Genomic DNA, 23,475 nt, shown 5'->3' on the forward strand with positions numbered 1-23,475 from the left:
GAAGCTGGGGTTTGGGGGCTTTCCTGGCCTCCTAGGGACTCATGCATTTAGCCAGGGAAGCCCAGGTCTTTCTTACCTGAGGCAAGCAGAGCCTCGAGGTGGGAGCTGCTCCCCTTTCCTGTATGGCCACAGGCACCCCACCTCACCAGCAGGCGCCATTAGAGGCTGCCCGTTCTACATCCCCATCCGCTGGCGGACTCCCCGTCTCCTGGAGAACTGGGTGGGTCCTGAGCTCGATGCCTCCCCTCTCCTCAGCAGAGCTGACCTAGTTACTAATTACCCACGTGCTTTATTATTTCTCTTTTGTTTTATAAATTTATAAACGGCAAAAGGCTCTGATAAGGTCTGTGATCATTAACTTGTAGGAATGGTGGCCTGGAAAGATCTGGGCCAACCCACCTCCCACCTAGTGGGGGTGGGGGATGGGGGTGTGGGGGAGAAGGAAGGATGGCCTGGGGGCTGCAGGGGCCACCCCTCCCCAGCGGCTCCCTGACTTCCACCCTACAGCGCCTGCTTGAGGAGGTTCACTACTTCCTGGGCGCTGTGCTGAGGTTTCACAGGAATAATTTCCCTTCATGGTGAGGAGTCCTGGGCAGAAGCTATTGGTGACTCTGCTTCACAAATGGGGAAACTGGGGCTTAGAGCCGGGAAGGAGCTGGACTAAGTTCACCAAACTGAGGCCCCAAACCTACTCTGTTTAGTGTTCTCAATTGCTATGACCGGGGACCAGAGGCCTGCAAGGGGTGACCAGGGAGTCACAGAGAGACCAAGCCCCAGAGATGCTCCAAAGGGGCCCATCTCTTTTCTGTCCAAGGTCCTGATCCCAGTTGGGGTGGGGGAGGGCTGGGGATTCCTGCTTTCCCAGAGGCCTCAGGGAGCCTCCCGAAGGCCTGGACAGGGGGCAGGGGAGCAGTCAGGGCCCCCTGACTTGGCAGGAAGAGGAGGGCAAAGGACTCCAGAGCTGCAGGGGAGGGGCAAAGAGTCAGGCATCCCAGACCCAGGGCAAAGGCAACCCGACGGGGTGGGGCTGGGCCTGACCTGCCCGGGGCCCCAGATGGGATTGGGGGCTTTGGGGTGAGGGTGGGGGCAGGGGATGCTTTCTTACCTGGCTGAGTGAGCTCTCTCGGTCAGCAGCCCCCTTTGGTGGGATGGTGGGGTTGGGGAGGCTTGATCCACAGCATTTGAAGGGGAAGCAGAGGTCAAAGTGCTTCCTAGGGACCAGCAGAGACCTGGAAGCTGAGGCAGAGAGGCCATCGGGGGAGATGGAGAGAGAAGCTGGGAGAAGCAGAATGGAGAAGCCGGGGGGTGGGGGCTCAGACCCAGCTGGGAGAAGGGGCACGGGAGAGAATGAGGCGCCCCAAGCTTGCAAGGAGGCTGGAGTGCTTCCCGCCTGCCCCGATTGGGTTTTCTTTAATGCTAACAGCATGCTATTTACTTTCCATTTAAATTTGAGATGTTGCTATAAATTATCAACCAGCTCCTTGTTCCTGCAGAGTTTATAACTAACTACCTGGGTTACTTATTGTTCAGGTAACAAAAGGGATCGGAAAACGCCCTGAGTGAAAAAATTGGGGCCTCCAGCGTCAGGGTCGGGGAAGGAGCCAGGGAGAGAGGGGCGGGGGACCCCTATTGAAGGGCTGGGCCATCGGGGAGGTTGAGGCTGGGAAGACGTTACAGAGGCAGAATGTCTAGTAGAAGCTGTTTCCTGGGAGAAGTCATTGTCTGGGAAGAAGCCGGGGTGGGTCCTGGGTCCCAGGCCTCCCTGGGGTGCCTCGTGTTGGTGGCCACAGCAGGAACCTGAACTCTTTCTTCAGATCTCCCCCTTAGCTCCCTGAGCGACCTTGGGAAAGTCTGTTCCTCTCCTTCTGCCTCAGTTTCCCTCCTTGGCCAAGGAATAAAATCCAAACTCCCTGCCATGGTTTCGTTTCCCTCCCTCCACCCCACCAAATTCCTGGATCTCTTCCCAGGTCTTTCTCTTCCTCGCTGCCTTTGCTGCAGTGATTTTGGCTTTGCTGTTCTTCAGCACCCCAAGCCAATTCCCAACCCAGGGCCTTTGCACGTGCTCTTCCTGCTGCTCAGAACCTCTTTCCAGATCTTCCCATGGCCGATTCCTTCTCCTTCAGCTCCCTGATTGCTCCATCCAAAAGGGGGCCCCACCCCGTCATTCTCTTCCACTGCTGTCGTTTACTTTCTCTGGGTCCCTGTCAAGACTTGTGATCATCTGATTTGTTTGTTTTCTATCTCCTGCCATGAAAATAGAAGCTCTTCAAGGACAAGGCCTGTGTTGCCTTATTTATCACTTGTACCCACATCCTGCCCAATGGCTGATGCACAGCAGGAATGAATGAGTGACTGGGATTCTCTGAGGCCCTGAAGACATCTGCTGCCCTGTTGGTCAGGGCCCAGCAGCCTGAGACATGGCCAAGGGAGAAACTGGGACCCAGGGTTCCTTCCTGGGTGTCCTCCCGGGTCCTTTCTTTCCCTGATCAGCTCAAACCCCAACCTGTTTCTTTTTTGTTGTTGTTGTTGTTATTTTTGAGACGGAGTCTCGCTCTGTTGGCCAGGCTGGAGTACATGGCGCGATCTCGGCTCACTGCAAGCTCTGCCTCCTGGGTTCACGCCATTCTCCTGCCTCAGCCTCCCGAGTAGCTGGGATTACAGGCATGCACCACCACGCCTGGCTGATTTTTTGTATTTTAGTAGAGATAGGGTTTCACTATGTTGGCCAGGCTGGTCTCAAACTCCTGACCTCAGGTGACCCACCCGCCTCGGCCTCCCAAAGTGCTGGGATTACAGGCACTCAGAGCCACTGCCCCTGGCCTTCAAACCCCAATCTTGAAGTATTCTGATCCTGCCCATCAGGCAGCATCAGAGCACTGAGACTCAGGAAAACAGTAGCCACGGGGGGATAGAGGATCTGACGTCCCCAACAAAAGCCAGACTGCCTGCATCCTAATCCCAGTTCTGCCCCTTTCTAGCTTGAGCAGGTGATTTTATTTTTCTGAGCCTCAGTTTCGTCTGCAGGGTACAGATGACAATAACCCTTGTCCACAGGGTTAAATGGCATGGCACTTGTAGAGTAAACATGTAGTAAGTGCAATATACAGCAGTTATTATTAGTGATCCCATTTTACAGATGAGCAAATTAAGGCTGAGAGAGGCAGTGCCTTACCAAACGAAACTCTTTCAAACGACTGAAGGCAGGCCAGGACTTGGACCTGGGTCCTCCTACCTCACGCTCCATACAGCAACCTCGAGGTCGCACTTTCCCCTCCCCAGTCATTGCTGCTGTTCAAGTTGACCATCAACTCACTTCCATACAGTGCTTCGGAGTTCACAAAGGGCTTACAAAATGCGCTAAGCTCATTTTTTCCTCCTCCCCATCTCTGAAGTCTGAAATATCATTAGCCCCATTGCACAGATGAGGAAACTGAGGCACACGGAGGTTAAGGAAAGAATCAAGGCCAGGTCTAAAGCCCCCACACTGAGAAGTCAGCTCCCCCTCCAGATGTGGAGATGAACACCACAACCTTGCATGGCCTGAAACCCCAGGGGCCAGAGGGCAAGAGGCTCAAAGCCTTGGACGTCCGATTGACCCCGGAAACGGTAGGAGAGAGAGGAGGAAGATGTGGGCGGGTCTTCACTTCTCCTGGGCTCTGCTGTGTGGGGCCAAGGGTCTCCAGGGCTGCATTGTTAAGATGATGATGATGACAATATTATTCCACAAATTCAGCACTTACTGTGCGCCAGGCACTACCCTAAGTTCATCCTCCCTATTTGAAGCTCATTTAATTTTCCCAGTAGCAGTGTGAGGTAGGGGTGGATTTCCCCTACGTTACAGGGCAGGTGTGGGTCATGCAAGAGCACGCGCGGCTAGGTTGCAGTGGTGGGATTTGAACCCACGTTGGTTTGACTCTCAAACCCATTAGAGTCAAAGCAGGAGATGCCTGGAGACTTGGCCCCTTAGTTCTTTTTTCTTTTCTTTTCTTTTCTTTCTTTTTTTTTTTTTTGAGATGGAGTCTCACTCTGTTGCTGGGGGTGGAGTGCAGTGGTGCAATCTTGGCTCATTGCAACCTCTGCCTCCCAGGTTCAAGTGATCCTCCTGCCTCAGCCTCCTGAGTAACTGGGACCACAGGCATACGACACCACACCCAGCTAATTTTTGTATTTTTAGTAGAGACAGGGTTTCGCTATGTTGGCCAGGGTGGTCTCTAACTCCTGACCTCATGTGATCCACCCGCCTTGGCCTCCCAAAGTGCTGGGATTACAAGCATGAGCCACCACGCCCAGCCTTGGCCTCTTAGTTCTGAGCTAGGACAGTTGGAGAATCTGCCCTCAAAAACAGTCAGGCCCTTGGAGACTCTGTGTGTGTGTGTGTGTGTGTGTGTGTGTGTAAGAGACACACAGAGAGACAGAAGAGAGTGAGTAGGGGGTGGGGAGAGAGAGAGAGACATTGATTCAGTAGGTTCTAGAAAAAAGTGGCTCAGGTGGCTTCTCCCAGAAAAGGGAAAGACATGCCCTCTTGGTTCTCTGTCTCCTAATTAGCATTTAAAAGTCACTTTTTTGTTGTGGATTTTTTGCCCAACTCTACTAGGAATTGTTTAAAAGTGGAACATTCGTATCAGCTCACTTTAACAGTTTGCTTTCCATTTTCACATTCAAAAGCCTGTCTTCTGTTTCTAAGAGTTGCACATGTATTTGTGCAGGGTAGCTGGCCTTTGTTTTATTTTCAAGTTCAGCTTAAATTTGACCTGGCATGGGAGAATGAGAATGAGAGAGAGAGAGCGAGACAGAGAGAGAGAAAGAAACAGACAGACATGGAATCAGATGGACAGGGGCACATGGCAAATCTTTGGTTTGAACCCAGGAGAGGCTGTGAAGAGGTGAGAGGAGACTGACCCTGTTCTCTTTGTGGGAGAGAGAAGGGAAGGAGGGAGGAAGGACACAGGAGGACACCGCACAGGAGGGTGATGGCTGCAGATGGGGGAGGGGAGGCATCGGGCAGCCTGGCTCTAGGATCAGATAAACATGTTTGCCCCGAAGCACCAGGCTGGACTTTGTACTGCCCTTCCCTCTGAGCTCTGACTGGCACTCAGCGAAGCAGGGAGGTGAAGGAGAGAGGATCCTAGGAGCCCCGGAAAGAAGGGAGAGAGAGAAGCTGGGGAGAGGCCTGGGGAGGGTGGGCGTCCTGGCAACATGAAATATTTTTGAGTCCCAACTAGATCACCTTACACAAGTGACTGTGCCTTTCTGAGCCTCAGTTTTCTCCTCTGTGAAATGGGCACAGCGTCTACTTCCTAGGGTTATAAGATGTAAGTGGCCAGCCCTCAGCATAGTGCCCTGGCTCACAGTAAATCCTCAAGAAACATGAGTTCTCAGATTTTTTTTTTTTTTTTTTGAGACAGCATTTTACTCTGTCGCCAAGGCTGGAGTGCAGTGGTGCCATCACAGCTCATTGCAGCCCCAACCTCTCAGGCTCAAGAGATCCTCTTGTCTCAGCCTTCTCAGTAGCTGGGACGACAGGCTTGTGCTACCACACCTGGCTAATTTTTCTATTTTTTGTAGAAACAGAGTCCCACTATGTTGTCCAGGCTGGTCTCAAACTCCTGGGCTCAAGGAATCCTCCCACCTTAGCCTCCTGAGAAGCTGGGACTACAGGTGTGCACCACCATGCCTGGCTAATTTATTATTTTTTTAATACAGACAGAGTCTCACTATGTTGTCCAGGCTGGTCTTGAACTGCAGGGCTCAAGTGATCCTCCCACCTCGGCCTTTCAAAGAGCTGGGATTACCAGCATGAGCCACCATACCCGGTTTACAATTCAGTTTTAAATATTATATATGCCAAAGTGGGAGGATCGCTTGAGCCCAGGAGTTTGAGACCAGCATGGCCAACATACCAAGACCCTGTCTCTACCAAAAGAAAAAAAAAGAAAAAGAAAAAAAGAAAAAAAAGTACAAAAATTAGCTGGGCATGTTGGCATGTGCCTGTGGTCCCAAGTACTTGGGAGTCTGAGGTGGGAGGACCAATTGAGCCCAGGAGTTTGAGGCTACAGTGAGCTATGATCACGCCACTGTGCTCTAGCCTGGGAGACAGAGCAAGTAGCCTCTAAAAAGAAAAATAAATAAATAAAAATAAATATTGGCTGGGCACGGTGGCTCACACCTGTAATCTCAGCACTTTGGGAGGCCAAGGCGGATGGATCACCTGAAGTCAGGAGTTTGAGACCAGCCTGGCCAACATGGTGAAACCCTGTCTGTACTAAAAATGTAAAAATTAGCTGGGTGTGGTAGCGCGCACCTGTAATCCCAGCTACTCGGGAGGCTGAGGCAGGAGAATCGCTTGAACCTGGGAATCGGAGCAAGGCTTTGTCTCAAAAAAAAAACTAAATAAAAATAAAAATAAATATCATGTATGCATATATAGTATATTATATATTACGTAATTTACAAAGTACACAAGGACAACAGAGAAAACTGTCCTTCTCACTCCCATCCCCAGCACCCCATTCTCCTCTGGAAGGAACCAGAGTCCCCAGTTCCTTGCGTGCCCTCCGGTATTTTACATGTGCATAAATATGTAGAAATCCTCTTTTACCTCACTTCAAATTATTCATAAATAGCAGCACAGCAGACACACCAGATAAACTCCGCTCCATCTGGGCACACAGAGCTTCCTCAGCGGGGTTTTTTCAGTGGTTGCATTGAACAGATGCATCTCCATTTAGTTAATCAGTAGCCTTTTGCTGGGCTCCTTGGTGGCTTCCAATCTTTTGCTATGGCAAGCAGCGTGGCAAGGAATTGCCTTCTACTTGTGCCATTTGTCACCTGTGCCAATATTAGAAGCCACAAATTCTAGAAGTGAATTGCTCAGTGAGGCAGGGGAGAGCACAGGCTTTGGAATCACGCAGACCCAAGTTCAAATCCCAGTCTGCCTGTTTCAGTGCTGCTGTATTGAGCTGTATTTATCTGTAACTTTTTTTGTTTGTTTTTTGAGATGGAGTCTTGCTCTGTTGCCCAGGCTGGAATGCAGTGGCGTGATCTTGGCTCACTGCAACCTCTGCCTCCCAGGTTCAAGCAATTCCCCTGCCTCAGCCTCCCGAGTAGCCGGGATTACAGGCACCTGCCACAATACCTGACTTATTTTTTATTTTTGTAGAGATGGTTTTCTCCATGTTGGCCAGGCTGGTCTCGAACTCCTAACCTCAAAAGACCCACCCACCTTGGCCTCCCAAAGTGCTGGGATTACAGGTGTGAGTCACTGCACCCAGCCTATCTGTGACATATTGGTAATATAAGTTCAGGAGAGGGAGAAAGAGGTGGGGATTGAGACAGAGCAAGAGAGGAGGACAGAAAATTTATATGGCTCAGGCATCTGATCCCTTCTGTTCCCCCACAGGGAGACCCACAGTGAGCAGAGACATGACTCACAGGTGGCATCGGGTCCCTTGAGTCTCTCTGGTGGGAGAATCTCAACCCACAGAGTAGGATTCCAGTGTTCACATGCATTTTTGGTACTATGAGGCCTCTGAATGTCAACCCTGTCACCTGGGACTCTGTTGAAATACCAGCCGTGGCCGGGCGCGGTGGCTCACTCCTGTAATCCTAGCACTTTGGGAGGCCAAGGCAGGCAGATCACAAGATCAGGAGATCGAGACCATCCTGGCTAACACGGTGAAACCCCGTCTCTACTAAAAATACAAAAAAATTAGCCGGGCTTGGTGGCGGGTGCCTGTAGTCCCAGCTACTCGGGAGGCTGAGGCAAGAGAATGGCATGAACCCAGGAGGCGGAGCTTGCAGTGAGCCGAGATCGCGCCACTGCACTAGAGTCTGGGCGACAGAGCGAGACTCCGTCTCAAAAAAAAAAAAAAAAAAAAAAAGAAGAAGAAAAGAAAAACCAGCCGCCTGTTCTGGTGCTGCGGGGAAACTGGCCTAACCACAGCCAAGGGTGCAGATTTTCAAGAAGCGTTTTTTAAAAATATATATATACACAGACAGAGAGAGAGAGAAGCCACTGAGGCCCACAGAATTTGCATCATTTTATCCCTTGCCCAAGGTCACAGGATAAGCAGAGTCCCATCCACCTGAAAGGATTCAGTTCTAAGACAGCCTTTAGGGCAAAAAATCACAAAGTTGGTATCTATATATCTATATCTATATATCTATATATATCTATAGATCTATAGATATATATAGATATATATACCTGTTTGTGCCCTAATCACTGGCAGTAAATGCACTTTTTTTCTTTTCTTTTTTTGAGACAGGGTCTTGTTCTGTCACCCAGGCTGGAGTGGGTGTAAAATTGGAGAATCCATATTTCTTTCCTTGTTTTCAGATTTAATGCTTTCCTTTTTCCAGCAGGTCTCTTTCGTCCATCCATCCATCATCCATCTACCCACCCACCCACCAATCCATCCATCCATTCATCCAACCATCCATCCATCCATCATCCATCCACCCATCTATCTGTCCATCTACTCTACCCTACCATCCATCCACCAGTCCATCCATCTATCCACCAATTCATCCACCCATCCACCCATCCATCCATTCACCCATCCATCCATTCATCCATTCACCCATCCATCCATCTACATATCTTCATCTGTGTTGTGTGTCTGTGTATCCATGTTTCTAAACCTTTATCTGTTCCAGTGTCTGTGTCCATAGGCCTGTGTCCACGTTTGTCATGTGTGTGCGTCTACAAGTCTCTGTCCTCATGACCATGTGTCTGTGTCCCTGTGTCCTGGCATAAATGACCATACCTCACTGTCCCTGAGTCCATGTGTAGGCCCCTGGGCTCCATAACTGCTTTCATGCACAGTCCCCACCCTCAGGGCTGACAAGGTTCCAGCACCCAGGACCCCAGCCCCACCTATGGGGAGAGACACCCCTGGCTGAGCAGACCCTGTCCTTGCCCTCCTCCCAGGGAGGACCCGTGGCGTGTGGCGAAGATGGTCAAGTCCTACCTGCAGCAGCACAACATCCCACAGCGGGAGGTGGTCGACACCACTGGCCTCAACCAGTCCCATCTGTCCCAACACCTCAACAAGGGCACTCCCATGAAGACGCAGAAGCGGGCTGCCCTGTACACCTGGTACGTCCGCAAGCAGCGAGAGGTGGCACAGCGTAAGTAATGACCCCACCCCGCGTCTTCCCTGGGAGGGCCCAGGACTCTCCCCTAACTCATAGGTGGGGCTGGAAGCTTCACCATCCCCATTACACAGACAGGTAGATGGAAAGGAAGTCAGTGGGATTCAACCTGCGTTTATTGCCTATTCTGCGCCAGGCACTCTGTGGGACGGGAGTAGGCTTGGTCCTGAACATCCAAAGATGAATGAACTGGGTCCCTGCTTTCTTTTTCTTTTTTTAGATAGAGTTTTGCTCTTATTGCCCGGGCTGGAGTTCAGTGGTACGACCTCAGCTCACTGTGACCTCCTCCTCCCAGGTTCAAGCAATTCTCCTCCCTCAGCCTCCGGAGTAGCTGGGATCACAGGTGCCCACCACCATGCCTGGCTAATTTTTTGTAGTTTTAGTAGAGACGGGGGTTTCACCATGTTGGCCAGGCTGGTCTTGAACTCCTGACCTCAGGTGATCCACCCGCCTCAGCCTCCGAAAGTGCTGGGATTACAGGCGTGAGCCACCATACCCAGCCTGGGTCCCTGCTTTCTCAGAGCCCATGGTTAAGTGGGAAAGTGGGAGAAAAGCTCATTATGATCCAGCGAGTCATGTATTAGAATGGGACAACAGCAGCCACAACAACAACAATAATGGCTACTATTTATCATGTGTTTTTGGGGTGCCTGGTCCAGTGCAGTGTATTACACAAAGCATTTCAGGGTGCTGAGCTGACTGTCGACTGGGGAGTAACCTGTTCTTCCTCAGGAAGGCAGAGGTATCAGGAAGGCTCACATTGCAAATATGACCTTTAGACTAGGTCTTAAAGTGGGAGTTGAATTTTGACCCATGGAAACACAGGGAAGGGTGTTTCAGGCAGAAGGAACAGCATCAGTAAAGGCTCAGAGGCAAGGTCTACGCTCAGGAAATCCTCCACTGCAAACTCAGGAAGCTCTGGGAGCCCTATTACTCAGGGAATGGCGGGTTTTCTTCTCCAGGCTTCATACCCCACCAAATCCCAAGGGCACTGTCACCTTCCAACCTCCATCTATGTGTGACATTTTTTGACATTTCTTTTATTAATTATCCAGGTTTTTTATTTATTTATTTTTTATTTTTATTTTTTTGGGACAGAGTCTCGCTCTGTAACCCAGGCCGGAGTGCAGTGGCGTGATCTCGGCTCACTGCAAGCTCCGCCTTCCGGGTTCATGCCATTCTCCTGCCTCAGCCTCCCGAGTAGCTGGGACTACAGGCGCCTGCCACCACGCCCAGCTAATTTTTTGTATTTTTAGTAGAGTCGGGGTTTCACCGTGGTCTCGATCTCCTGACCTCGTGATCCGCCCACCTCGGCCTCCCAAAGTGCTGGGATTACAGGCGTGAGCCACTGCGCCTGGCCTTAATTATCCAGGTTTTTAAAAAAGGAAATAGCCAGGCATGGTGGTATGCCATAATCTCAGCTACTGGGGAGGCTGAGGTGGGAGGACTGTTTGAGCCCAGGGGTTCGGGTCCAACCTGGACAACATGGCAAGGTTCCTCCTCTAAAAAAGAAAGAAAGGAAAGATAGGAAAGGGAGGAAAGATAGGAAAGGAAGGAAGGAAGGACGGAAGGAAGGGAAAAGAAAGAAAAAGAACGAAAGAAAGAAAGAAAGAAAGGCAATACACATTTGGTTAAAAAAAAGAAGAAAAACAGAGTTTATAAGAAAAATTAGATGCCTTTCCCCTAAAGCAGCCACTGGAATTCCCAGACTCTTGTGTATCCTTCCAGAGAGATTTTCTGCATATAGTAGCAATAGATATGTTATTTTCTTGCTCTTTTTCTGATTAATGGGAACATACTAGACACACTATTTTGCACCTCATGTTTTGTCTCTTGGCAATAAATCCTGTACATCTTTTCATATTGGCACTGAGAGATTGATGGATCTCATTCTTTATAAGGGCTGCTGGCTGTTATTTGTTTAACTGGCCACCTATTGAAGGACTTTTAGGGTTTTTGCAATCTGCGAATACAACCAACTGCAGCAAAAAACATCCTTCTTTATAGAAGTGCGTGTTCACATGTGACTGTGTCTGTAGGATACATTCCTAGAAGTGGAGTGCTGGAACAGAGTAGCTGCTTTAAAATCTTGGGTACATATTGGCATAGTTCCTTCCAAAGAAGTTATATCAATTTACACTTCCACCAGCAGTAAAAATCACTGTTGAGAAAAAAAAAAAAAAAAAGTATGCAGGCCGGGCGCGGTGGCTCATGCCTGTATTCCCAGCACTTTGGGAGGCCAAGGCAGGTGGCTCACTTGAGGGCAGGAGTTTGAGACCAGCCTGACCAACATGGTGAAAACCCGTCTTAACTAAAAATACAAAAATTAGCTGGACATAGTGGCGCATGCCTGTAATCCCAGCTACTTGGGAGGCCAAGGCAAGGGAATCGCTCGAACCCAGGAGGCAGAGGTTGCAGTGAGCCAAGATCACGCCACTGCACTCCAGCCTGGGTGACAGAGGGAGACTCTGTCAGATAAATGTATGTACGTATGTATGTATTATGTATGTATGTATGCATGTATGTATGCATGCATGCAATAGACAGCTCTAGTCCTTACTCTATAGCTACCCCTCATCCCAATTATTGGGGTGCTTACACTCTACTGTGCTGTAATACACACTTGGAAAAACAGTACATTTTAATACTATTTTAATTTGTATGAGAAGAAACAATAAAGATTTATTTTGAAAATCTGTTAGAACTAGATTTAGTTTCTGAAAGAAATAGTGTTCTCCTAAAACCATCACTAGAAGAAATTTTACAATATTCGATAAAATGCATTAAAAAATTTCTAACAGAAATGTCATCAAGGACTTCAGCCCAGAGCTGAGAACAGAGATGTAAACTGTGGCCCAAATAGCTTTCCCTGGGGGATTTTTAACTTTTAAGGAGAAATTGGAGAATTTGAGATGCAGAGTCAGTATATGTCTGAAGTATTAGGACTCTTTCAGTAACAGGGGACAGAACCCCAACTCAAATGGATTTAAACAGAAAAGGGAATGTATCGACTGAAGCAATGTGAGGAGTCCAGGGCTGCTTCAGGCATGGCTAGATCAAGGGGGTCAAATGAGATTCACACAGCATTTCTTGACTCTTTTTTTTTTTGTTGGCTTCATTCTCAGACAGGATCACCTCATATAGGCAAAGATGGGTTCTGGAAGCCCTGGGCTGCCATCCTACCAGCTTAGCAACCTCGGAAGGAAAAGAGCTCTTCTTTTCAGCTACTTGCAGTTGAATGACTCTTTTTATACTTAATAATGTAAACTTTTATTTATTTTATTTTTTGAGATGAGGTCTTGCCATGTTGCCCAGGCTAGTTTTGAACTTCTGGGCTCAAGCGATCCCTGCCTCAGCCTCTTAAGTAGCTGGAATGGCAGGCACGCATCACTGTGTCTGCTATAAAAGAAACTTTTAAATGAAGTCTAACATAAAAAGTGCCCAAATCCAAAGCATACAGTTCAATGAATTTTCACAAAGTGAACACACCAATACAGATAAAAAACAGAATATTACCAGCTTCCAGCCTGGTGTGGTTGTACCCACCTGCAATCCCAGCACATTTGGGAGGCAAAGGTGGGAGGATCACTTGAGCCTAAGAGTTCAAGACCAGCCTGGGCAACAACAGAAGGAGACCCCATCTCTACAAAAAATAAAAATAAAAATAAATGAGCCAGGTGTGGTGCACCAGGTGTGTAGTCCTAGCCACTTATGCCCGCTGCTGCTTCTTGGCACTGAGATGGTGAGCGCCCTGCTGCTGCTGCTGTGCCCCTGATTCAGAATCTACCTTCCTCTCGGCCGGGTGCAGTGGCTCACGCCTGTAATCCTAGCACTTTGGGAAGCTGAGGCGGGCGGATCACGAGGTCAGGAGATCGAGACCATCCTGGCTAACATGGTGAAACCCCATCTCTACTAAAATTACAAAAAATTAGCCAGGCGTGGTGGCAGGCGCCACCTACTTGGGAGGCTGAGGCAGGAGAATGGCATGGCATGAACCCGGGAGGTGGAGCTTGCAGTGGGCGGAGATCGCGCTCCAGACTGGGCGACAGAGCGAGACTCCGTCTGAAAAAAAAAACAAAAAAACAAAAAAACAAGAAAACAGAATCTACCTTCCTCTCTTCTCATAAAGTGCTGACCTAACACTTGTGTGTCCCAATCCTTTGGTGGCCTGCTCAGGGATAATCCGGTAGACTAGTTTCCAGTAAAGTGATACCAGCTGATGAAGGCTGGCTGGGTCTCTTCCTCTAGCTAATATTTGCATTTTAAGCCTGATTTTCAAGTCTGGAAAGCTGAATATAATTCTGAATCTACTGAGGACATATGGCTAAAGTTTTTGCTCTACTGCGTGACCCTGGAAAAATATGTAAGCTCTCTGAGCCTCAGCCTCCTCATCTGTAAAATGGGGATAGTAAGTGTGCCAAATCAGAACAAATGCTAATGCTTACCTGCAGTCTTGTATTGAGAAAGATGGTGAGATCATATCTTGGGTTGGTAGGAAAGCATTCAGGGATTGATTAGTGATGTTTGCCTTGAACACAGGTTAAGAAAGTGATGGCATGTGTGCTGTGTGTTTGTCATCACTGGATTAGATGATTTCTAAGTTCTAGCTGTAAGCTCCTCTGGTTCAGCACCCTGGCAATGAGAAAGAATCAAGGGCAAGGTCAGGGGAATGCACCTGGGAAGGTGAGAGTGGCCAGTACCCCATTCACGGCTTTCTATGCCTGCAGAGTTCACCCATGCAGGGCAGGGAGGGCTGATTGAAGAGCCCACAGGTGATGAGCTACCAACCAAGAAGGGGCGGAGGAACCGTTTCAAGTGGGGCCCAGCATCCCAGCAGATCCTGTTCCAGGCCTATGAGAGGCAGAAGAACCCTAGCAAGGAGGAGCGAGAGACGCTGGTGGAGGAGTGCAATCGGTACAGCGGCGGGCGGGAAACAATGCTGGTTTGGTCTGGTCTGCGGCAAGGCCAGAGAAGGGGAAGGTGACTCTAGGTCCTGTAAAAGGCTGTCCAGTCACCGAGAACTCCTGATGTTGGCTTAGCCTGGCCCAGAAAATTGAGAATACTTGAACCTAAACCCATTCCTCGCAGCCCCCCTGCACCCTGGACACCAAGCAACCCCTTCCATGGATGCTCACCTAATTTGATTCCCTCTACAATCCTATGGCTCTTTTGCCCACTTTATTAATGGAGATACTGAGGTCAGAGAGACTGTCACTTGCCCAAGGTCACACGGCAGACCTGGCATTGGAACCCAGATCTGCCAGCCTCAAACCCTCCCGCAGAGCTCAACTTCTCAGAACCTTCCCCCTCATGCCCAGGACAAGGTTCCTCTGAGCCTGGCCTAGAGGCTCACGGGTGGCTATTTCTGCAGGGCGGAATGCATCCAGAGGGGGGTGTCCCCATCACAGGCACAGGGGCTGGGCTCCAACCTCGTCACAGAGGTGCGTGTCTACAACTGGTTTGCCAACCGGCGCAAAGAAGAAGCCTTCCGGCACAAGCTGGCCATGGACACGTACAGCGGGCCCCCCCCAGGGCCAGGCCCGGGACCTGCGCTGCCCGCTCACAGCTCCCCTGGCCTGCCCCCATCTGCCCTCTCCCCCAGTAAGGTCCACGGTGAGTGGTATGTGGGGACAAGGGACACGTGGGAAGGTGGGAGGGTTGGGGAGGACTGTCCCAGTGACAGCAGTCACCTAAACCTCTTAGCACTTCGGTTTGGTTCCATTCCATTCACGCCACTCCTTATCACTCTACTTCACTCTGTTCATTCATCCATTCCACTCTATCTCCATTCCATTCACTCTACTCCTTTCCACTCTATTCAATCCATCCACTCCACTCCATCCACTACAATTAAACCCATTCCATTCACTCCATTCACCTCCACTCTATCCACTCTACTCCATTCACTCCAGTCAACTCCACTCCATCCTTCCATCCAACTTCATCCCATCCACTACATTCAACTCCACTCCATCCACTCTACTCCATCTACTACCTTCAACTCTACCCCATCCACTCCACTCCATCCATTCCATCCAACTTCATCCCATCTACTACATGCAACTCCACTCCATCCACTCCACTCCATCCTTCCATCCAACTTCATCCCATCCACTACATTCAACTCCACTCCATCCACTCTACTCCATCTACTACCTTCAACTCTACCCCATCCACTCCACTCCATCCACTCCATCCAACTTCATCCCGTCTACTACATGCAACTCCACTCCATCCACTCCACTCCATCCTTCCATCCAACTTCATCCCATCCACTACATTCAACTCCACTCCATCCACTCTACTCCATCTACTACCTTCAACTCTACCCCATCCACTCCACTCCATCCATTCCATCCAACTTCATCCCATCTACTACATGCAGCTCCACTCCATCCACTCCACTCCATCCACTCCATCCAACTTCATCCCGTCTACTACATGCAACTCCACTCCATCCACTCCACTCCATCCTTCCATCCAACTTCATCCCATCCACTACATTCAACTCCACTCCATCCACTCTACTCCATCTACTACCTTCAACTCTACCCCATCCACTCCACTCCATCCATTCCATCCAACTTCATCCCATCTACTACATGCAGCTCCACTCCATCCACTCCACACCATCCATTCCATCCAACTTCATCCCATCTACTACATGCAACTCTACTCCATCCACTCCACTCCATCCATTTCATCCAACTTCATCCCATCCACTACATTCAACTCCACTCCATCCACTCTACTCCGTCTACTACATTCAACTCTACTCCATCCACTCCCCTCCATCCATTCCATCCAACTTCATCCCATCTACTACATTCAACTCCACTCCATCCACTCCCCTCCATCCATTCCATCCAACTTCATCCCATCCACTACATTCAACTCCACTCCATCCACTCCACTCCATCCATTTCATCCAACTTCATCCCATCCACTACATTCAACTCCACTCCATCCACTCCATACCTGGCTCCATCCACTCCACTCCATCTACTACATTCAACTCTACTCCATCCACTCCATACTCTATTCCATCCACTTACTCCATCCACTCCATTCAGCTCTACTCAATCCACTCCACTCACTCAACTCCATCTACTCCACTCCCTCTACTTCATTCAACTCTGCTCCATCCACTGCACTCCACCCATTCCATCCACTGCACTCCAACCAGTTCCATCAGACTCCACTCCATCCTCTCCACCCATGTGATTCCATCCACTCTACCCACTCTTCTCTCCATTCCATACCATTTTATTCTATCTGTCCCATCCACTCAACTCCATTCACTCCACATGACTCCACATTTCATCCATTCCACTCTACTTCATCCACTCACTCCACTCTATACCATTCCACTCCACTCCACTCTATTCACATACTCCATCCATTCCACCCTACTCCATCCACTCCACTCCAACCCACTCACTCCACTCCATACCATTCCACTCCACTCTGTTCACACGACTCCATCCATTCCACTCTAGCCACTCCATTCATTCCACTCCACTCCACACTATTCCTCACCATTCCATCCACTCCATCCTACACCATTCCACTCCACTCCACCCTACACCATTCCACTCCACTCTATTCCTCCCCACCCATCCTCTCCACCCTTTACCACTCCACTTGACTGTATCTATTCCACTTGATCACACTCATTCCACTCAATTCCATCTATTCTACTCCACACCATCCACTCCACTTCATATCATTCCACTCAACTCAACCTAAGTTGATTTGGGTTAATTCAATTCAATTCATTCATTTCAGATTGTATCAATTCAATTCATTTCAATTCAACTAAATTCAGTTAAATTCAGTTCAGTTGTCTTCTACTGAGCACCTACTGCATGTCAGGTATAGCACTAGGCAGTGGGGGGAATGGAGCTAATAAATGCAGTCCCAGCCTTCAAGGAACTGGGAGCAGCTGACCCAGGGCTTGGCAAAAGGTAGAAACACAGGCAGATTTGCTGGCTGCATAAAGGCAGACAGGCAGCTGGCCTAAGCAAACCAATGGAGTTTGAAGTGATGAGGGCTATGGAGGCAGGGGAGGGCAGGGAAGTGGGGTGCCGAGGCAGGACACTACTTTCCTCTCCAGGTGTGCGCTATGGACAGCCTGCAACCAGTGAGACTGCAGAAGTGCCCTCAAGCAGCGGCGGTCCCTTAGTGACAGTGTCTACACCCCTGCACCAAGTGTCCTCCACGGGCCTGGAGCCCAGCCACAGCCTGCTGAGTACGGAAGCCAAGCTGGTGAGCGTCCCTGCTTGTAAGAAAAACCCAACCTCATCTTTCCTCGGCAGGGAGATTCTGGAGCAGTCCCTAGGGAGGCCCTGTGGGGACCCCGGCCCCCCGGACTCAGCTTGGCTTCCCCTCGTAGGTCTCAGCAGCTGGGGGCCCCCTCCCCCCTGTCAGCACCCTGACAGCCCTGCACAGCTTGGAGCAGACATCCCCAGGCCTCAACCAGCAGCCCCAGAACCTCATCATGGCCTCACTTCCTGGGGTCATGACCATCGGGCCTGGTGAGCCTGCCTCCCTGGGTCCTACGTTCACCAACACAGGTGCCTCCACCCTGGTCATCGGTAAGCTGGTGGGGACGGGTGGGCACCTGGGTGGGAGGCTCATGGGGCAACCACAGAATCCAGGAGCTGGAAGAGCCACTGGGACTCCATTCATTCATTCATTCATTCATTCATTCATTCATTCATTCAACATGTATTTATCCAGTGCCTACTCTGGATCAGTCACTGTGCTACATCAGTGATACCTGGGTGAACCAAACAGACCAAAATCTCAGCAACTCAAGCAGGGAGGCAGGCACTAAGCATAATACATCAATTCTGTGGTACCTCAGAAGGTGAAGGGTCTATGGGCAAATTATAGCAGGGTAAGGGGGACTGATGTTTTCTAAGTTTTTGTTTTATGAAGAAAAATTAAGCCCAGAAAGCCTTTATTTGCAGGTAAAATTATGCAGAAGCCCAGTACATAAGATAGATAGGGAGCTGCTAGGAGAGGGGAGCAGAGAGCTAACCCCAGGGCCTTTGCACTGCTGTGGAACCCCAGAGCTCCAGGGAACCTCAGTTTGACAACTTTTGAACAAGTCACTGCCTGCCTCTCCCACTAGCCTAGATAAAGAGCTAAAGGCTCAGAGAGGGGGAATGACTTGCTAGAGCCACTTAAATTAGTGGCAGATCCCAGTGGAGGGCTGTTTCCTGACCACCCTGCCCCCTCCTCCAAACCACGGGCTCTGGGAAGGAGAGGTGGTGCCCTTGGGAGGTCTTGGGCAGGGGTGGGATGTAACTGGGGGGCCCAGCTGATTCCCGCCCCTTCCACTCCAGGCCTGGCCTCCACGCAGGCACAGAGTGTGCCGGTCATCAACAGCATGGGCAGCAGCCTGACCACCCTGCAGCCCGTCCAGTTCTCCCAGCCGCTGCACCCCTCCTACCAGCAGCCGCTCATGCCACCTGTGCAGAGCCACGTGACCCAGAGCCCCTTCATGGCCACCATGGCTCAGCTGCAGAGCCCCCACGGTGAGCGCCCTGTGCCCCACACAGGGGAAGATGATGATAGAGGTTGGCTGTCGGTGGATGCACGGGAAAGGGGTGCCTGGCAGGCACTGCAGTCTGAGTGTGTCTCTGGAACAAGCGTGTTTCCGTGACTGAGGGTGTCCGCAGGCCACAGTGTGTTCCCATGTGAATGCACGTATCCGTGTCTGCGCACATGACTGTTTGTGTGAGCAGATCCCTAGTGCGTGTCTGGGTGTGTATCGGTTGTGCATGCGTTTGTGTGTGCGTGCCCGTGTTTCTCTGAAACTCTTAGGACCATATGAATTTCTAAAATCTATTCAGATTTTAGAGAAGTAATCTGGGGCCAGGCGTGGTGGCTCATGCCTGTAATCCCAGCACTTTGGGAGGCCGAGGTGGGTGGATCACTTGAGGTCAGGAGTTCGAGACCCGCCTGGCCAACGCGGTGAAACCCCGTCTCTACTAAAAGTACAAAAATTGGCCTGGTGTGGAGGCACGTGCCTGTAGTCCCAGCTACTTGGGAGGCTGAGGCAGAAGAATCGCTTGAACCTGGGAGGCGGAGGTTGCAGTGAGCTGAGATTGTGCCACTGCACTCCAGCCTGGGCAACAGAGTGAGACTCTGCCAAAAAAAAAAAAAAAAAAAAAGAAAAAAGAAAGAAAAGTAATTTGGTGGATATGCCAGCTATCACATAACACTCCCAGCAGGGTTTAAGACAGCCCCCTGTGATCAAAGCACTGCTATTTCTGCAGCCAAAGATAGGATTTCCACAAGGCAGTTTAAACACTCATAACCTCATGTCAGGTTCAGGCTGGGTTTTGCCACCAAATGAGCTCTAGTGCCAATCTTAAGGAAATCTTTTGGTTTCAGACCTTTTTGGAATTTGGGACTGGGTGAAGAGATTTGGGGCCTGTATATGTCTGTGTGTACATGGTTGAGAGTGTATGTGTTACGTTTTTATCTGAGTCACTGTGAGAATGTGTGGTTTATGTGCGTTTTCCTAGCGTGTGTGTGTCTCTTGTAGGGTCTATGTGTCTCCTGAGGGGTGGGTGGAGGTGCTGTAGGCAAAACATGGGGTTATATTTGGAAAGGTGGCCTGGAGATGGAAGTACTGCTGTCCTCTGCCTTGCTCGTTGACAGGGGCCACCTGAACTTACTACACAGCACCTGAGTTTAGTACAGTAGCACCTGTGCTCAGTACATAGCACCTGTGCTTAGTACATAGCGCCTGCATTTAGTACAGTAGCACCTGCGCTTAGTACGTAGCACCTGTGCTTAGTACAGTAGCCCTGCACCCGCACCTCCCGTTCCCTTTCATACCTGCTATCTCCAGGTGACAAGAGGAGCTGGGGTTGGTTTCTGGCCGCCTCCAGGCTCCCCTGCATCAATCGCAGCTGAGCAGTTCCCTGTAATGGGGAGAGGGTCTGTCCCTCTATCTGGAGCCCCCAGTTTTGAAAATCAGCCCTGGATCTCCAGCTGCTGCCCAGTCTGGCTGTTCAGCAGGCCCCGTGCCCCCCTTTCCCCAGTCTTGAGGCCTGGGACTAGGGCTGTCAGGCACGTCTGCCACGTCTGCCCCTCTCTCCCCTGCGGCCAGCCCTCTACAGCCACAAGCCCGAGGTGGCCCAGTACACCCACACGGGCCTGCTCCCGCAGACTATGCTCATCACCGACACCACCAACCTGAGCGCCCTGGCCAGCCTCACGCCCACCAAGCAGGTAAGGTCCAGGCCTGCTGGCCCTCCCTCGGCCTGTGACAGAGCCCCTCACCCCCACATCCCCCGGGCTCAGGAGGCTGCTCTGCTCCCCCAGGTCTTCACCTCAGACACTGAGGCCTCCAGTGAGTCCGGGCTTCACACGCCGGCATCTCAGGCCACCACCCTTCACGTCCCCAGCCAGGACCCTGCCGGCATCCAGCACCTGCAGCCGGCCCACCGGCTCAGCGCCAGCCCCACGGGTGAGAGGCCCTGGCTCCACCCCCTCCCTTACTGTCCCTGCCCCCTTCCATGTTGGTCCCACCCCTTTTGTTGCTGTCCGTCACTGTGGGGCTGTGCATGCAGCAGGCCTAGGGCTGCCTCGAAGAAGCACTGGCAGGCATGGGGGGTGGGGTGGGGTTCCCCGCCTCCCAGACACGGCCTGTGTGCCCATGAAGCCCAAGAGGCACAGGCGACCCCAGGAAGACGGGGCCCACCTTACAAGAACATCTCAGGGACTGGATTGAGGAAAAAGATGAAGTAATCATTAGAGGCAGTGGAGGGTAACGATAAGGACCAGGTCTGTGAGCCAGAAGCGACTCTTGCATGTGTTTGGTTTGGCTTGGCTCAGGGTTGAACATTCTTTGAATTTGTTGCCAACATTTCAAAATCAGGAATTTTCACATAGAAATCTGGATTTCTGGCATCTTTTGGAAAATTGGAAAAATTCATATTCCCATATAACAGTGCACCAGGCCTCACTGCATCCACTCACATTGGCGCCAATGACCCCTGGCGGTGGGGCGGTCACCTGAGTTTGTAATCTATGATGTCATTGCCAGGAGTGGGCACTTTCGAGTCAGGTGGGTGGGCTTTGCAGCCTGCCTTTTTGCAAGCTGCCCCCTTTCTATAAGGTTCCTGGACCCGGCCCTGGCAGCTGTCATGACAGCCACTGAGACCATTCTGTGTCCTGGCATTCACCCCATGAGGCGTGTCCATGATCACCCCCATTTTACAGATGAGAAAGTGGACACTCAAGGAGGGGAGGGACTTGCCTCATCTCCCACAGCTACCAGATGGCAGGGCCAGGACTCGAACCCAGGTCCAACCTCAAAGCCCATTCTCTTAACCATTGCCATCAGTCAGGGTTCTCCAGGAACACAGAACCAATAGATTTATTTGAAGGACTTGGCTCATGTCTGCGGGGGCTGGCAGGCCTGAAATCTGTTGCTGGCAGCTCCAGGGAGTGAATTCTGCAGACTTGAGGCAGAATTCCTTCTTCTCTGGGGAACCGGTTTTTGCTCTTACGGCCTTCCACTGATGCAGGAGGCCCACCCATATTTTCAGGGTAATCTCCTTCACTCAAAGCCAACTGATTGTGGCGTTAACCACATCTACAAAGCATCTGCATTCACAGCAGCACCTAGATTAGCATTTGGCTCAGCCTAGCCAAGCCAACACGTACAACTACCTACCACGGCATCTCACCGGGACTTCTCCAGTGTTCCCACTAAGATGTATTGAGGCCACTCCCTGGGCGGCCCCGGACCCTGGCTGGGAGGCTCCCTTTGTTAAGAACCCAGGATAGAGGTGTGACTTTGGGGTTCCTGTTATCTGCTGTGATCCAGGAGGTGTGGCCCTGCCTCCCCATCCCGAATACCCCTAGGGACAGGCAGGTGGGGTGGGTGTGGGTGGCTGGTGGGTGGCCAGCAGCCTTGTTTGCCTCCGCAGTGTCCTCCAGCAGCCTGGTGCTGTACCAGAGCTCAGACTCCAGCAACGGCCATAGCCACCTGCTGCCATCCAACCACAGCGTCATTGAGACCTTCATCTCCACACAGATGGCCTCTTCCTCCCAGTAACCACGGCACCTGGGCCCTGGGGCCTGTACTGCCTGCTTGGGGGGTGATGAGGGCAGCAGCCAGCCCTGCCTGGAGGACCTGAGCCTGCCGAGCTCCTGTGGCCCTTCCTGGACAGCTGTGCCTCGCTCCCCACTCTGCTCTGATGCATCAGAAAGGGAGGGCTCTGAGGCACCCCAACCCGCGGAGGGCTGCTCGGGTTGCACAGGAGGGGGTCGTGGAGAGCTAGGGGCAAAGCCTGTTCATGGCAGATGTAGAAGGGACTGTCGTTGCTGTGTGGGATACAGTCTTCTTACTTGGAACTGAAGGGGGCGGCCTATGACTTGGGCACCCCCAGCCTGGGCCTACGGAGAGCCCTGGGACCGCTACACCACTCTGGCAGCCACACTTCTCAGGACACAGGCCTGTGTAGCTGTGACCTGCTGAGCTCTGAGAGGCCCTGGATCAGCGTGGCCTTGTTCTGTCACCAATGCACCCACCGGGCCACTCCATCCTGCCCCAACTCCTTCTAGCTAGTGACCCACATGCCATTTGTACTGACCCCATCACCTACTCACACAGGCATTTCCTGGGTGGCTACTCTGTGCCACAGCCTGGGGCTCCAATGCCTGAGCCCAGGGAGGCCGAAGCTAACAGGGAAGGCAGGCAGGGCTCTCCCGGCTTCCGCTGTCCCCAGCGATTCCCTCTCCCAGGCCCCATGACCTCCAGCTTTCCTGTATTTGTTCCCAAGAGCATCACGCCTCTGAGGCCAGCCTGGCCTCCTGCCTCTACTGGGAAGGCTACTTCAGGGCTGGGAAGTCGTCCTTACTCCTGTGGGAGCCTCGCGACCCGTCCCAAGTCCAGGTCCTGGTGGGGCAGCTCCTCTGTCTCGAGGGCGCTGCAGACCCTGCCCTTGTTTGGGGCAGGAGTAGCTGAGCTCAGAAGGCAGCAAGGCCTGAGCAGCTGAGCAAGGCCCGAGCAGCTGAGCAAGGCCTGAGCAGCTGGCCAAGCTAAGGTACCCAGGAGAAGAAAGAGGTGACCCCAGGGCACAGGAGCTACCTGTGTGGACAGGACTAACACTCAGAAGCCTGGGGGCCTGGCTAGCTGAAAGCAGTTCGCAGCCACCCTGAGGAGTCTGAGGTCCTGAGCACCGTCAGGAGGGACAAAGGAGCCTGTGAACCCAAGGCAAGCATGGTCCCACATCCCTGGGCCTGCTGCTGAGAACCTGGCCCTCAGTGCACCGCGTCCACCCTGGG

General features: G+C 51.5%; 1 protein-coding gene and 1 long non-coding RNA gene across 3 annotated transcripts in view; one reads left to right on the forward strand and one right to left on the reverse strand.

The window, feature by feature from the left end:
- Positions 1-1,383, reverse strand: part of LOC129009568 (uncharacterized) — a 16,848-nt gene extending 15,465 nt beyond the window's left edge. The window contains exon 1 of the long non-coding RNA XR_008492804.2: positions 1,106-1,383. This is a non-coding gene — a long non-coding RNA (uncharacterized LOC129009568). The remainder of the gene's footprint in view (positions 1-1,105) is intronic.
- Positions 1-22,765, forward strand: part of HNF1A (HNF1 homeobox A) — a 23,751-nt gene extending 986 nt beyond the window's left edge. The window contains exons 2-10 of one of the 2 annotated variants that reach the window (XM_054442722.2): positions 8,933-9,132; positions 13,884-14,070; positions 14,528-14,769; positions 17,273-17,424; positions 17,552-17,753; positions 18,510-18,701; positions 20,288-20,409; positions 20,503-20,647; positions 22,116-22,765. In XM_054442722.2, the coding sequence (XP_054298697.1) occupies positions 8,933-9,132; positions 13,884-14,070; positions 14,528-14,769; positions 17,273-17,424; positions 17,552-17,753; positions 18,510-18,701; positions 20,288-20,409; positions 20,503-20,647; positions 22,116-22,243 (1,570 nt within the window). In that variant the 3' untranslated portion in view covers positions 22,244-22,765. Of the gene's footprint in view, positions 1-8,932; positions 9,133-13,883; positions 14,071-14,527; positions 14,770-17,272; positions 17,425-17,551; positions 17,754-18,509; positions 18,702-20,287; positions 20,648-22,115 lie in introns of both variants that reach the window. The other variant, XM_054442721.2, reaches the window with a different exon arrangement.
- Positions 22,766-23,475: the final 710 nt, after the last annotated feature.

This window comes from Pongo pygmaeus, chromosome 10 (assembly GCF_028885625.2).
Source record: "Pongo pygmaeus isolate AG05252 chromosome 10, NHGRI_mPonPyg2-v2.0_pri, whole genome shotgun sequence".
NCBI lineage: Eukaryota > Metazoa > Chordata > Mammalia > Primates > Hominidae > Pongo > Pongo pygmaeus.